Genomic DNA, 15,464 nt, shown 5'->3' with positions numbered 1-15,464 from the left:
TGGTTATAAGGAGTTAAAATAATTTAATCTGACACCAACTTACTTTATAAACACTATATAACTGTTCTAATTTTTATCACCATACCAAAAAAAGAACTTATAGCCCTAGAAAGATTTCAAAGAAGAACAAAACGAGTGAAAAATGATTCCTGGAATTTGTCATATACTGTACAGGATAAGGCATATATAATCCTCTTCAGTCTGGAAAGAGTTTGAGAGGAGACGTAAATTAAATATATATGATCTTCAGAGGTACTGATAAGGTTGATTTAGGACACTATTACACAACCTGTAGCGAAACTAGTACATGGGATGACAATTGTAAAATTAGACCTTAAATGTCTGGGCAGTTTTAAGAAACTGCTGAATGACACTACAACTACTGAACAACTAAATTAACTAAATGAATGAACGACTAAACTAATGTACCTAATAAGAAAAAATGGGCCAAAAGGCTACCTCTTGTTTACATTCTTTCTTAATTTTAATTTCTAAATTCTCCTTAATTTTCCCTTCCATGTTGTAGATTATAGGATTTGGTCTACTTTTTATCTGTTGAACACAGTAAAACTGTTTAAAACTCCTTTCTGAAAAGGACGAAAAATAATAAAAATTTTCAAAAACCCTTACTTGCACATCATTATATGTGTGAACAGACTCAATTTCACTTTTCCCACATTCCCAGAAAGCTGTTTTGAAAATGTATTCTTTCTCCATTTTAGTGAAAAAATAATAATTCTGATTTTAATTATGCTTCATCACAAAAACATTCACAACGAAAACACATTTCTCAAGTTACTCACCAACAGTGTCACAAGGTTCATCTTTGTGGACACAGAAATCAGTCCTAAAAAATTAAAATACACAGTTGTTAATCAAAAGTCACAGACCAAATAACTTAATTTCTCTGAGTTTCCACAGTTTTCTTTCAACAGTTTCAGGGTAGAGATAATAGGCAGTAACTACACAATTGCAATCCTGATGCCCCCCGAGCCATAAAAAGGTGGTTAAAAGCCAGGTAGGTAGTTGCAGAACAATAAGTCTTACTTGTGTTTAATGTAAATACTTTTAAAAAGTTGGATAATTAATACTAAAATAGAGGATCTTAAAAGGATTTTAGGAGATATTCAACATGGTTTTAGAACAGATAAATATTGCTTATCTAACCTGTTGTAAGCAACAGCATGTTTAGGTTTTCATAGCGTATTTTGCTAAAGTAACAAAATATCCACATAAACCATTATTAAATATTAAAGGTCAAAAGCGTTCAATCTAGGACAAAACACATATATCTGGGTTGAGAACAAGTTAATGGATAGAAGATAGAGAGCTCATATAAAAAGTAAATGTTAAAATGAGGGTGATTTACTGTAATTAGTTAAATACCATAGGGTCATGTATTAGGCCTGCTAGTCTTCCTAAATTGAAACTGATTTGGACATATTTAGAAAACAAGTCAAATTCTCAGATGATACCAAAACAGGAGGATCTGCTGACAGAGAAAGCTAAATACATTCAAGAAGACGATATTTTCAATAGACAAACACAGAGTGTTACTAGTTTGCTGCCAATCACAATAGACCCTGATGAACATCCCTATTGATAGCAAATGTTAATCAGCATAATTAATGTATATCATGTTTGTTCAGTAAAATGTCAATGCACCTGCTACAAATATATTATGTCTTATTCCTCTTAATAACTTTGTGAATTTGCTGTAGATATAAATAATAACTGAAACTGCTAGTGATTTTTATGCTTGTTACATACTGCAACATGGAAAACACTGTACTTGAAGAAGGAACTTAGGAAGAAAACATAGGTACTCACATTAATACATAATTTTCCTCCTCTAGATAATGTGAGGAAGCAATAAAAAAGCCAAACAAAATGTTAAAATATACAGTTAAAATTCAAGTCAATGGACCTAAAGTTTAAATCCCTTGAAGTACAGTTAAACCTGAACTTTAGTACATACTCATGTGGAATACTGTGTACAGTCTCTACATTACAAATACATTATTTCTTTGCAATTGGTCCAAAGAAGAAAGACCAGATATATTCCTTAAAACATCATATACTGACTGGCTAAAAGAACTAAAAATGTTTAGTCTTGAACCGAGAGGAGTATAAGAGAATCTGAAAATTCTCTTTCAGAAAAGGTCAACCCAATGGTATTTCAGGATCAGAAAATCATCAAAAAGGGAACATAAAGAGAACTGTTTTTAGACATGAAAACAAGATGCATTCATTTACTCTAAAGTGTGGAACAAGCTACCCAGTCATGTTGCTGAAACACTTTGACGTCTATCAAGAAACTGGGGTGGCTTCTTACTAGAATCCAAGTGAGCATGATCAGAAAAGTGGCGTAATCTTATTTGTAATCTTTCTTCTGTTTTAAAAAGAATAAATTAATCAGCATCATAGAGTTGTGAATAATAATATTTTAATTTAATCAAAACCTCCAGAGAGAAAATAAAAGCATGGCTGTCACCCTTTGGAGAAGCTATGCTCAGATTAGACCAAGATGGGTATGCTTGATTACTTTTTCTCAAGATGAAAATAAATGCTAATATTAAAATTCAACATACATAAAACTAGATGGCACCATGCAGATGGTTTCTTCTCAAAACATAGGTTCAAATCAGGATAGAATGACAATTACCCTTCCCTGCAGGATTCAGTCCTGAGGAACGGTACACAACACAAGTTACACAACTGGAGTTTCTTCCTGTTAATCACAAATAAAACAATCTGCTTGCCCCAGGGTTTATGGGATAATGTTCCAGAGAATCTTTTATCTCTTTATAATATGCAAATTGAAAAATAAAATTATTCCAATTTTTCGTAAACACTTCAAGCTCTGTAAAAACAATCTGAGGCAGAGCTGCTGCTGTAGAGGTTTTCTGTGGGAAACATTAACTCAGACAGAGCTAATATAGCACTCTGGAGGGCCATCATAATATATGTACAGTAGTATAAGCATTATATACAGTATAGTATCAAATCATGAACACAATGTATATAAGAATATACAGTATGTATGTATACGTATGTGCAAATGTAACACTCCTACCATAATCTGTCACTGAGTAATGTGAAAGTGAAATTTCTACTAGTGCTGAGTAATTGACAAAGACAGATCTCTGGTTCTTCTTAGAGGTTTAACACATACAAGTGACTTGTGTTCCTACTTCCTACTAACAGCCCATGTGAATATCCTGTTAACTAGGCAAGGTGTGAACAGCTGTATCTCAGCATCTGGATATGGAGTGAAAAAATGTTTGGAATGTACAGCACACCAGAAAGCAGTGATATCTGGGAAGGCAGTTACATAAAGTGACCTTTGTTTAAATGAGTATGAGAAAAGCAGCTGAACCAATCCAGCAGAACTGCTTTTATTTCTGCATATTATTTATAATGTTTATATTTATTATAATTATTAGATTAATTATTAAATAATAGTGGTTATGTATGTAGATGGTTGTTGCCTGCTCCAAATCATTTTGTTCATTGAATTAAGGTTTTAAAGGTGACTATCAGAGATCATTCCCATTTCTGTGGCCTGAATAGTGATACAAATCTTAAAGAAGAAAGGTTCTGAAAGCATACAGAGGTTCTTTTCCATAAAAATACAAATTTAATTTCTGTAGTTCAAGTAGGTAGATGCGTCAGCATGTAGGCTGCAAAGGAACAAGTAAATGTTTATTCCATTCCTTTCCATTCCAAAGAGAAGAAAAGAAACAACGGTTCAACTGTGGACCCGTCTTCACACCCGAAGAAGCCTCCACAGCCGAAACATCGTGTTTCTTTTCTTCTCTTTTAATGTGCAAGTGACTTTCTACATCCATTTTTCTATGTTGAGGATGTTAGGGAGTATAAGGAGTTAAAACTGCCATCTCAGCAGATTCGACTCTACGTTTAAATTGAGCATTACTTAAGAGTTTATTGAAGAAGGTCATCAAATGACTTTTAATTACATTGGTCAGCCTGAGTTCACACAGGAAGCTGCTTTGAACTTGCAATTAGCATGTCAAACCCAACAACAAAGTTCAGAAAATTACAGAGGATCGTTTAGTCTAGATATACATAGCCAGATGATGTGTGTGATACCACAACAATGCTGGGATAATACCGTTAGCTCAGTCTTTCCTTTTAATTCAGATTGGCAAGGAAGCAACTTCAGTCACAGTCCCAAACCCTGTAATTTAACAAAACCTAGTCTTACATATCAATCTGGGAGTAGTTTTTAAGTAAAGAAACAAAAATGACCCACATCCTATTATGTTGATACAGCAAGACTTTGTTTACTCTTACAGTATGTTAGTAAAACAAATATTTTGGTAGACTTTTTAAATTAAAACTAAGGCAAAAACAGAAATCTAACACCAAAGCCATCATGCAAAACAAGCACAGTCGGTACACTTGCCCCGAGTAAAAGGAAAGTCCAACTTTTACATCTAATCAGTTGGATTTATTGCTTGTCAAAAGCAGCCATGATTGCTGTACATTTTTTTGGCAATTGCATGAGAGCTTAAAATTTCTCTTTATTTTCGACCATTTTCAGAAATTCTCAAATATCTCTTGATGAATGTTTTTGATTTGTTGAATTTAAGGATAAAGTGAATGTGATGCTCGGCTGGGTGGTAGAAAGTACTTGGCCATTTCGGTGCTTTGATTGCATGGAGAACTGGGAGAAGAGGTGGTAGCAGGATTGACACTAGTTTACAGTGACATCTGAGAACAGATGTGATAAATCTCATGTGATCTGCTCCAAATTGTCACAAAAAGGCATTTATTTCAGAACCAAAGAACAGGGTTGACAGCACAGCGTGTACTCACATGCAAACGTTTTCCGCATTTTTCAAAAATGGACATTAAGGGTTCTCGAGAACCAGAAAAGAGAGAAAAGGGAGTACTGTCAAAAAGTTTATTAAAGAGTTTATTTTCCTGCCAAAGTGATCATTATTATGTTATAGTGCGTTGCAAAAATATTTGGTCCCTTCCTACAGTGTCCCATTTAGTGAAATTTTTAAAATTATGCATATACTTTTTTAAAGTTCATACTTAACTCAAAACCTGAATGCTCCAACTGAAGTCTTCTAAGGGTAAGATACGTTACAGAAAATGTCAAAAACTACAGAGAAAAAAATGGAATAATAAGACTGAATAACTTTTCAGACCTGTAAATTTCATATGTGGTAGAAGCAACTTTTGCAGTTATTACAGCCACAAGTCTACATATCTATCAATTTTGCCTATCAAATTGGTTCAGTTCTCACCCAGTTCTTCTTGGCAAATTTAATAAAGCTCAATCAAATTACTTGGAGACTGATTATGAGCAAATCTTTTCACATATTCCCAATAGGATTGAAGTCTGAATCTTGAAAGGGCTACTTATGGTTTTCACTTTCTTATTCTTAATCCAGTGTGCTTTTAATTACTGTCCTACTGAAAGGTAAAATTTAATTCCACATTTTTTTTCAAATTGTATTCCAATTGTTAATCTGAAGCAGGTTTGCCTCTTAGATTTGCCTGTATTTTGTTCAGTCTTGAAAAACTTCTCAGTACTTGCTAATAGGAAGCAGGTCAAAGGCCAAAGCAGGTCAGATTTGACTCATGGACACGGTCTCCAATCTCACCCATTGAACTCTGTAGCTCTTTCAAAGTTTCTGTTGACCTCACAGTTGCTTTCTTAACCAGTACGACCCTTGGCCACCTGTCCAATTTGGAGAGATAGCCTGTTCAAGACAGTGTCTGGGTGCCTTCCACAACTTCAAGTTCAACTTGGTACACTATGCTTCAATGGTACAGTAATTGCTTGAAGGACCTTACAGAGACAGGTGTATTAATTCCGAAATCATGACTAACAGTATTATTTCATACAGAGGTATTTCGAATAATCGTGTGCCCCAATAAGGTGATTTTTTTTCTCTAAATTAATTGAGGTTTGCTACAGCTAAGCGTTTTAATACTTATGATATCATGACTTTTCCTTCTTTTTTCTTTCATATTATTTCTATTTTGTTTGTTTTTGCTTTTAATGCAAGGAGCAGGTTTTATATATAACAAATAATATTTGTTACTTTATGGTGTCATGACTGCAAGCTTTAAAACAACAAAATGTGAAAGATTGTGATTACTTTTGAAAGGCACTTTCAATTTTTTAAATGATAACTTTGTATTCATAGTACTACAAATATACAGGTTCAATAAAGGCAACAATGCATAGAAAAAGTATTAAGCCGATGGACATAAAAATATCAAATTCTAGTCACAAAAAGCTCAGTTTCTTCAAAGCCAAAACATCTGAGTTTCTTTCAACACTGCTAAATAAATTACTGTTTTATCGCAAAATATAGAATGATAAGCCTGCAGAGGGCCAGTATTGTCTCTAATCAAAGTTATTTAATGACTTTTAATCTCATCAGGAGCTGTTAACAGGATGCCGTCTTCATGAATGCTACTTTAATTTATCTGACGTGAAGATTATCTTTCCTGTAGACTCAAGAAAACAATACCAGTACTTAGCAGAGATGTTTCACTGAGTGTTTTTTTAAATTAAACTACAGTTCAGAAGGCCAAAATATAATTTCTGTAGTATATGCTCTTGTCTTTCAAAATGATCTCTACATTAAACGCATTAGACAGATGTTCATTCTGCATACTACGTCTTCATAGAGAGGCCTTCTAGGTACTCAGATATCATATTTAACATGAACTGAACAGTGAACAAAAGCCTTCACTGTTTAAACATTCCCTGTGTCCTTTTACATTGGACGCCTTGAAAGATGAATAGCATCTGACATGCTACATGGGAATTAATTTAAACAAAAGAATTCTTATTTCCAGAGAATTATATCAGGTAACAATACCTAAATCAAAATATGGAATGTGTCATAATAATCCTCCTGAGTATTATGGCAAAGAACTGGATGCAGATTCCCCACTGACAAGGACAAAAGTGAGTAATTAAGACCGTTAGCATTATGCTTACAAGATTTTTAATCTTCCTCATAGAAAAAGTCTAAAGACAAGTCTGTCAGAAAATTCCTGCTTGTCATTTGATAGGGAGTGCCTGAAAAATTGCAGTCAACAGGTCATCTTGACAGCAGGCTCAAAATGAAAAACTGGCTACAGAAGCACCTTGTAACGAACACGGCCACGTCCACAGGGGGAATATCATCCTTCCCTCCAGGTACTTGATTGTTTCCAAGGTAACGAGCGCCCCCATACTCCTCCTGCTGCCAGTGACAAAAGCTCTCCAAAGACCTCTCTCCATGGTGTCCAATCTTCAGCTTCTCCTGTGAGAAACAATCAACCAAAACAGCAACATAAACCTCTTGCACCCCATGTTCAAACCTGGCCTGACTCAAAGGGGAGTCCTGCAAGACTGTTCATATTTAAATTTAAAGCTTTGACAAGGGTTATGATCTCTTTTGTCAATTACCTTAGTGATCTATGGAAATAATATAAACTGGACTTGTATCATGTATATTATATTTGTTTAAAAACAAAAGGGAATTGCGTACAACAGTAATTCCCAATTCCCATAGCTCACATGTTGAGCACAAGCAACAAAAATATTAATCATTTGTTCAGGAAAGGATCATCCACAATTTGTTTTCAAAATAAATCAACGCTCAATACACTGTGAGCAAGTAAAACGTATGTTTCTTTTAGCTCTTCAGAGATATTACCAGAAAAGAACTGGCCTATAATTAGGACTTACCAATGATGATCTTATCTGCAAAGAAAGAGGCATCTAGTTCTGCTATTTAGATAGTATTATCATTTGTCAGAAATGATATCCCAAAATAAAAAAACATATTTGCTAAACTCAGCCACCAGTTTATTATAATTTAAAAAGCAATGTATCTGCAATAAAAGGGTTCAGATGGACTTACTGGGCGGCTGTGGAGCAGGACCAGCTTCGTGACACGGATGTTGAGTCTGATCCCCAGGCTCTTATGATGAAACATATTGTAGACCTGTTGGAACAAAGAATTATTGCTGGCCAGCCACCAGTCATATCCTTCTTTATACAACAGCATAGGGAACAAAGTACAGAACTGTGAAAAAAGGCTGCACTGAGTCTCACTTGAAAAATAAAACACTGCAGTTTTCCTGAGCACCTGGTTAAATAAAATACAAGCTCATTCAGCTCAACAGTTTCAAAGCTTTTTATGACAGAACATGACGAAAGCAATAAATGCGATTTCAGTACATTAAGAGCAGGTATAAGTTGCTTACACTGTCAGTGGGATCTCTTTAATATGAAGAGAGATAGAATTTAATGGTATTAAACTCTATTACTCATAGAAAAATGAAGTTAAAAATTCTGTACATAATCCACCACAGATATCAAAATCCTCTTAATTAAAAGTTTACTTACTGCTTACAATAAAATGTATCACACTGGACTAAAATATAAAATGCTTCTTTTACTAGAATCAATGTTTCCTGCTGTGGACAACCCCAAAAAGCAGCAGACATGTAATGGTAGAAAACTATTTTACATAATTAGTTGACAACAATATTGTTTATGGTAACTTCTGGTAATTCTAGACATACAGTAACAATGTTACAGTGACCACCTTGCATATAATGTTACAAACATCCATGAAAAAATCAAAGGTCACACCATCACGTATCAAACATGAGCTCTCAAAATATCCAATTGTTTCTATGAAAGAAATCAATGGCAATGTGTGCCAAAGGAAAAAGTAGATATTAATTCCACATTGAAAAGCAAAGAGAAAAAAGAAAAACACGATACAGAATTTTCTTGATGTGTATTTTCAAGTCTTTACACAGATTCCACAGCTGAAAATTGTGTTTTCTTCTTTTTTATTTTTCAGCTTGAGGTCAAACTCTACTTGTTCCTTTGTAACTATGGCATGCCATACAGACATACTTTTCTCTACAATCTTTCCATATCATCGAGGTCCTAGTCCTTATAAACTAGCATTGCAGATTGCATGTGGTCAGCTAGATGCCAAGACAAACTTCTCACTCCCTCACATCTCTCCTGCACTTCGCTGGCTTTTGTTGGCCTCAAAACTGCAAAATATACTTTTTTACAGCTTTGAATCTAAATACTTTTAATCAGCTGGCAGGTTTAGCACTTGGTAATGAGGAACTGCAGGGCGTGAAACATCAGTATGGTTTCTGATACTAGCCAACCCCTCGAGGTGTTGAGGCTAGCCAAGAGAAACACTGAATTCCTGTTCAGTAGAGTGCAATTTAAAATGACTTACAACCTTTTACACAAAGCATGTAGCATTTCACATTTCACACATATTGCTATAGTTCGAGCAACACAGAGCATTCCAACTCCAGCTAAACTTAAGAAAGACAGATGAGAAAGGGCAAAATGATGTAAATGTCAGGCTTAGCTATTAAACAAAGTGTAATCTGTATTACAAGTTACATTAAAACAAGCCAACTGTACTGAGCACAACAGTCTAAGTATGGGCTCCATGCTCATCCTTTAGTAAATGTAATAAACTGATTGTCAAAATTCTGTCCTTTTCCTAGTGTTGCCTTCAAAAATACCTTGTGGCAGTTATTATAGTTTTAGGATCGAAACCCATCAATTTTACTGAAAGGCAGCAATTTGTAGGATTTTTCATTATTACACTTAAATGAGATTTCCTCAGTTCTTATACATGGTTTAACACACCTCTTCCGCACACTTAGTTTGTGCGTATGAAAGTAGTGATTTTGTTTTGGCACTGCTTGATTGTGTCTGTGGTTTAAAGACCATTGTGTTGACATCTCTTACCATGTTCATGACGGTGAGGATGAACCTCTGCGCAGCCTCAGCTCCGTGATACTGCACCATGTCAGAGTCGGCGACAACCACCGTTTCCACCACATATTCACTGTGCAGCCGGATGGCATTTCTCTTGCTCCTCCCATCCTCTGTTGGTTTGGTCTGCTTTAATTTCTTCTTTCCTGCAACACACCAAATAGTACACTGACAGGCGAAACTACTGTACAGGCAGATAAAATACATGGAAATAAAGATTGGGATTTGATTGTCAAAGAAGATATCCCTAGTTACTTCATGCTGGGCTCATACTGTAAATCACAGTAGAAAATTAGCTCTGCCTCAGTGAACCTTTACTAGAAAACACTCAGAATGAATGTTTACAGAAGGTTGTATTGCAGCAACTACAATCTCTACTCAGGATGTCTAAACAAAACTAAATTCCTGTCTTAAGTACATATTTCTCTGCATGTAACAATTAAATACATAAACATTCATTCTTTTCTTTTATGTAATACAAGACGTCTTTAGGCTCTGACTGCATGCATTCTGAAGGTACTGCTCAAAATTCAGAAAGCCAGAACAAATATTTATCAAGTACTGTATAGGTACTCTTTCCAATGGTGCAAAAAAACATTTTTCATTTTTCAACAGTTTTTTTCAACATCAGATTTATAGGGAAAACAAAGGAGCGTAAAACTGATTCATCATCTTTGTAACTCAGATTTTATTGATATACAGCAGCTTTAGATAAATATTTCCATAAAATCCAATAAAATAGAGCTTTTCCAGAAACTTTAGGGAGGAAAAACGAGCTATTATTGTAGCCAGGGTCAATGCTTGGGTTAATGGAATTAGTCTACCATGATCAGCTTTCTTGTGCACGGCCTTTCTGCTTTCATCATGACCTCCATATTTCAGTAGCATGTGGAGAAAGAGCGAATAGAGAATTCTTTCAGTGTAGCCTATGTTGTTTTTGGCAGTTCCTTCCTGAAGATTTCAGTCTAGTGATCTACATTAGTGTGGAGAATCACTTCTTTAAAACTAGTAGTTTCAACAAAAAGTAGTGACAATATCATTTAATTATAGCTAAGTTTACACCATAGTAAGAACTTAAACTGTTCTGTGAAGATTACATGTTAGGACTACATCTCCACAAAATTCATATAAAATAAAAAAAAATGAAAATTGTGATTTTTGGAAAGAGCAAAAGAACTGGGCACCACTTTGTGCTGTTCTAGATCACATTTTTTAGACACTGGCAACATTTAACAAATAATGAATTTTGAGATTCTGTCTCTGGATTTGTAAACATTTTTGATGGGTCCCATGTTGTCAGCAGCAGTAGAGTCTTTTTATCTTAATTAAAGCCAAGAGTTAACAATAATGCAAACAGATGGTATAGTTCAACAATCCAAAACTCGCCTTTTGATTTTGAGTAGCCAGTATGTGCCTGGTAAAGGTTGTAGGATGTGCATTATAAGACTGAACAACAGGATGTTACTAGTTCATTCCAATAAGCAAAAGGCCATGCCTTGTAACTTAACAGAAAAAAAAAGTTTGTGCATTTCTCAAAAAAAGGAGGATTATATTCTCTATTCTCACAGAGCTAAAATCTTTCTGCTAACGGAAAAAAGAATCCTGTACCCTGGAGAAAAGCTGAAAAAGTGCAGAATTCAAGATAAGGTGGAGTGTGTTACACTGAAACCTCAACCCCCCTGATACTCCAAAATTACAAAATTCATTACTCAAATAATCATCTTATTTGCCAGAAGGCTGTCGCTTTCACCCCGTGGAAATGCACCATCACGTGTGGGGATTGTAATATGAAGTAGGCTGCTAATGTTTGAATGCTATGTTTTTAATTCCAGTAGATACTCAATTAATCAGGACAACAGAGTGACTGCTTTCAATTAATCATAAGCAATGCTGATGCCCATCGCCTTCACCTTTAGGCCTAATCAAAATCATTGTTTGTGATGAATTAAACATAAATCTAATCAGATCTTGCTTTTAAGTATTTCTGAAAGAGTCCCCCAGAAAAGTATTACAGAAAATGTGCTATGATTATACTGGCAAATAACAACTTTGTAACAAAATCCTTTTTTAACAATAGTTTAGAATTACCAAATATTTTACTATCTAGCTTGTTTTTAGCTATGATTATACTGGCAAATAAAAACTTTGTAACAAAATCATTTTTAAGATTTCTTTAGAATTACCAAATATTTTACTATCCACCCCTCAGTTTGGAAAATAATTTCTGTGCATTTTAGTACACATGACTCTCATATCTGCTTAGGGATTAAAAGGAAAAGCAGACAGGCTCCCCTCTCCTTACATCTTTCAAGATATAGATCTTTGATGAGCTAAAAGTTCAGCAGCGCCATACTGGGAGGGAGTGGTACAGTATGTCCCTGCAAAAATACAGGAGCCCAAGAAACCACAGGAGTTGTTTATAAAACAGAGATGAGTGAACAGTTTGTTGTTGTTTTCATCATATGGTTTGGCTTTGAATTGTATTCTGGAACAGTACTGGTTGAGCCCAAAGCAAAGGCTAACACAATTTCAAGAAAGAGACTTAAGAGAAGCAGAAGGAGAGGGGTAATCCTGAAAGAGAAAACCGATAGTAACAAACTGCTAATAAGCTGAATAAATATGTCACTCACAGTACTGCCAGTGAAACAATAGACATCCTGCCTTGGGGTGAGTAAAGATAAAGTTCTATATTAAATAGTGTAAAGTATAACAGAGGCAGTTTAAGACAAAAACTTAAAATAAAAAAGCCTGATGGTATTCTACCTATTGTATATAAGGAAAACAAGATATGTTATTCAAAGGTTGTTAACAAAACTCTTCCAACTTTCCATAAAGATAGGAGTAATACCAACTGAATGGAACATTGTAATGCAGCACCCACACATACAGTAAATAGATTTACAAAATTTAACAAATTATTACAGAAATGCACTTCTATGACATTAAAAGGTTAAAATGATAATCAAAAATAAACTAAAATTCTCTGTATGGTAATATGATTTTAGAGTGATTCCTCAAACCTGTTTCTGGAAGAACATGGTTTCAGTTGGATTCCAACTGATGTTCTTCAGTGCTTAAACTTTTTTTTTCTTTGCTCAGTTCCGAGTGTCAAATATACTCTAATTCAAGGGTATTGTTTCCAACTTCAGCACACAGAACTTTACACAGCACTTCTCAGCTTGCTCTCTGTTATTTCTGATTAAACAGCTCTTACTAGTTGATCAATGTGTAATGACCAAACTAACAGTAGGTGGGAATGACACTGCAATCAGACACTCCCACAGTGACAGTGAGGTCCAGATGGTTACATTTCGTGGAACATTACTGAATGAGTGCAGTCCTGAAATTCAGACATTGATACAGCATTGATAACAATGACCATTCTTATTTGACCTTTTAAAAGCTGAAAACAAATTTACAAATATGTTCCACAAAGAAAACAGAAATCAATGAGCCTTTGATTAATAACTCATCAAAAACCAAAAGACACTGTGTTGCTCCAGGACAAGGGTTAGGAACCACTGCTCTTGGGAAATACAAATGAAAAAGGCAATTCTTGCTTGTGCCAGTAAGCTTTTCAAAAGACATCATTTTCATCTTCTAGGCAATGTAGAAAAGTTATGCAGTAGGAAACTGAGACCCCAGGTAGTATAATCTTTACAAATTGGTCACCTTGAAAAGCAACTTCTGAAATCCATCCAAAGAAGAGTAAATAGCTATATTACCGGACTGCAGTGACAGGCTAAAAACCAGAATTGTTTCAATATTTAACAAGAGAAGACGATAATGGTACCTGATTCATGCATTCGCAATCCTGAAAGAAACTATTCCTATGGATTATTATGAATTTTGGTATGAACACAGAAACACAAACCAGTTACACAAATGGGTAAATGCATTTAAAAACTGTTACAGGAGGCTCTGTTTTACAGAAAGCATGCCTTTAAGGATTTGAAATATTTTCCTTGAATCGGGCCCTCCTGAAGTCTTCTCTGTTGAAGAGTTCTTTAGCCCATAAATGTATAGCATTCCTTTTTGGCCAGAATGTGTGCTGATCGCTATTCTAGATCATTGGTATAAATGAAGAAAAAATAAATCTTATATATAGATTCCTAAAGTGTCACAGTCACCTTGTCATGCTATCTTGGCAGAAACAAGACATTAAATCAAATATTTCCTGTATTCACTGTCTGGTGCATGAAAGGTAAGATGAGAAATTGAAAATTTTAAGTCTTAGGTTGGAAATAGAAGAAAGCTGAGGCATCAATGTCGTGAGAAAAAAATTTCAACAAATGGCTTCCATGTTTCAAAAAGACCCTTAACAGTTTGATCTGCACCTCACAGACAGAGATTATGTTCATTCATACTGCATATGTGTGGTTATGTCTGCAAGAAACATTACCACACATACATTAGTTTCACAGTCTATTTTTGGCCAGTGGCCTGACAATCTGAGTTGTCAACGTACAGGTGCTTACTAGAAGACGTTGGAGGGAATAAGATGAAGTGCAGAAGGCAGTGAACAGGATGCAACACCTGGAGGTGGCTGGCTCAATCCATACAGGTCGAGCAGGACTAGGATGGAGACAGCCTCTTTGTCTATGGTCCAAAGCCAACAAGAAGGCACGTAAAGAGATGGTGGTCATGGAGTTGACAAAGATGGAAGAGGAGAGATATGTCACGGCTTTCTGATCAGGGTTGATCTACAACCCTCCTACAAACCTCCACAGGTGGTATGGGATGGAGGAGGCTATAGTGGAGGAGAAGCGGTTGGACTGGAGGCCAAAAACCCCTAATTAGAGAGAGGCCAGCTGAAAGGGATGGCAGGGAGACGTCCCTGTCATAGCCCCGTCACTAGGAGATGTACCAGGGTAAGGGGAGAAACATTTTGATGAATGGAGGTCCCCATCTCCACCATCTCACCATCTCATCAAAAAGGGCTGAGAAAAGCTAACAACTAAATTTGATTTCTTAGCAACTACCGTTTTGTCCAAAATGTTTGACTTTACACTTCAATGTGAAAAATGTTATCAGTGCTACGGATTGTGAGCTTTCCTATGAAAAACAATAGACTAGCCCTACTAATAATAATGCAATAAATAAACCAAGTGATTTTTTTCACACCAAAGAGCTTTCATTGGGTAGCATGTTATAGAGAGTCACAGAAGAGTCAAGCACAGTTTTAATAATTTGTATCATTTTTTAACGTAGTTTCTTTGCGGCTTATTATACTTTCATTGCATGTGCAATCACATGTCCATAACGGTAATGGTGCCATACTGTAGGTTACTGACCCTTGGACTAGAGTATCCTGCTTGGGTGGGAGAGAGAAGATCAGGTTAAAGAAACAATCCCTTTTTGGTTATTCGGCTACTTGAACCACTGACCTCAGCAGGAAGCTAAGGGGTTTGACTGCAGAGGGGAAATGTAACACTAAGTAATCTGAGGTGGTTGATAGCATCGGACAGGTTCTCACCAACAGTTACATCATAAGACTAGGGGATGCTCTGGGAAAGGGTAGCAACTTGAGTTACAGTCTCGCCAGTGATGCTTAAGGACGGGACCATAGAAACAAAACCACAGGCCACAGAAATGCCACAGTCTTGGTATCAGAGGGCAGCAAATCCATGTTCTAGCAGTGCAGAAATCA

General features: G+C 35.6%; 1 protein-coding gene and 1 long non-coding RNA gene across 4 annotated transcripts in view; one reads left to right on the top strand and one right to left on the bottom strand.

Annotated features, from left to right (window-relative positions):
- The window catches only part of adamts17 (ADAM metallopeptidase with thrombospondin type 1 motif, 17), a 138,423-nt gene that overhangs the window by 107,473 nt on the left and 15,486 nt on the right, over positions 1-15,464 (bottom strand). For all 3 annotated transcript variants that reach the window (XM_088640730.1, XM_088640732.1, XM_088640731.1), the window contains exons 4-7: positions 9,788-9,960; positions 7,908-7,991; positions 7,147-7,304; positions 804-847 (exon numbers count right to left, since the gene is read on the bottom strand). In XM_088640730.1, the coding sequence (XP_088496856.1) occupies positions 804-847; positions 7,147-7,304; positions 7,908-7,991; positions 9,788-9,960 (459 nt within the window). The remainder of the gene's footprint in view (positions 1-803; positions 848-7,146; positions 7,305-7,907; positions 7,992-9,787; positions 9,961-15,464) is intronic.
- On the top strand, positions 12,343-14,934 carry LOC148658917 (uncharacterized). Its single transcript, XR_015940256.1, has 2 exons — positions 12,343-12,481; positions 14,285-14,934. It is a non-coding gene; the product is annotated as an uncharacterized LOC148658917 (long non-coding RNA).

Source organism: Lepisosteus platostomus, chromosome 7 (assembly GCF_059453375.1).
Source record: "Lepisosteus platostomus isolate fLepPlt1 chromosome 7, fLepPlt1.hap1, whole genome shotgun sequence".
Lineage (NCBI taxonomy): Eukaryota > Metazoa > Chordata > Actinopteri > Semionotiformes > Lepisosteidae > Lepisosteus > Lepisosteus platostomus.
The sequence above is the reverse complement of the archived record's forward strand: the minus strand, read 5'-3'. Positions and strand labels throughout refer to the sequence as shown.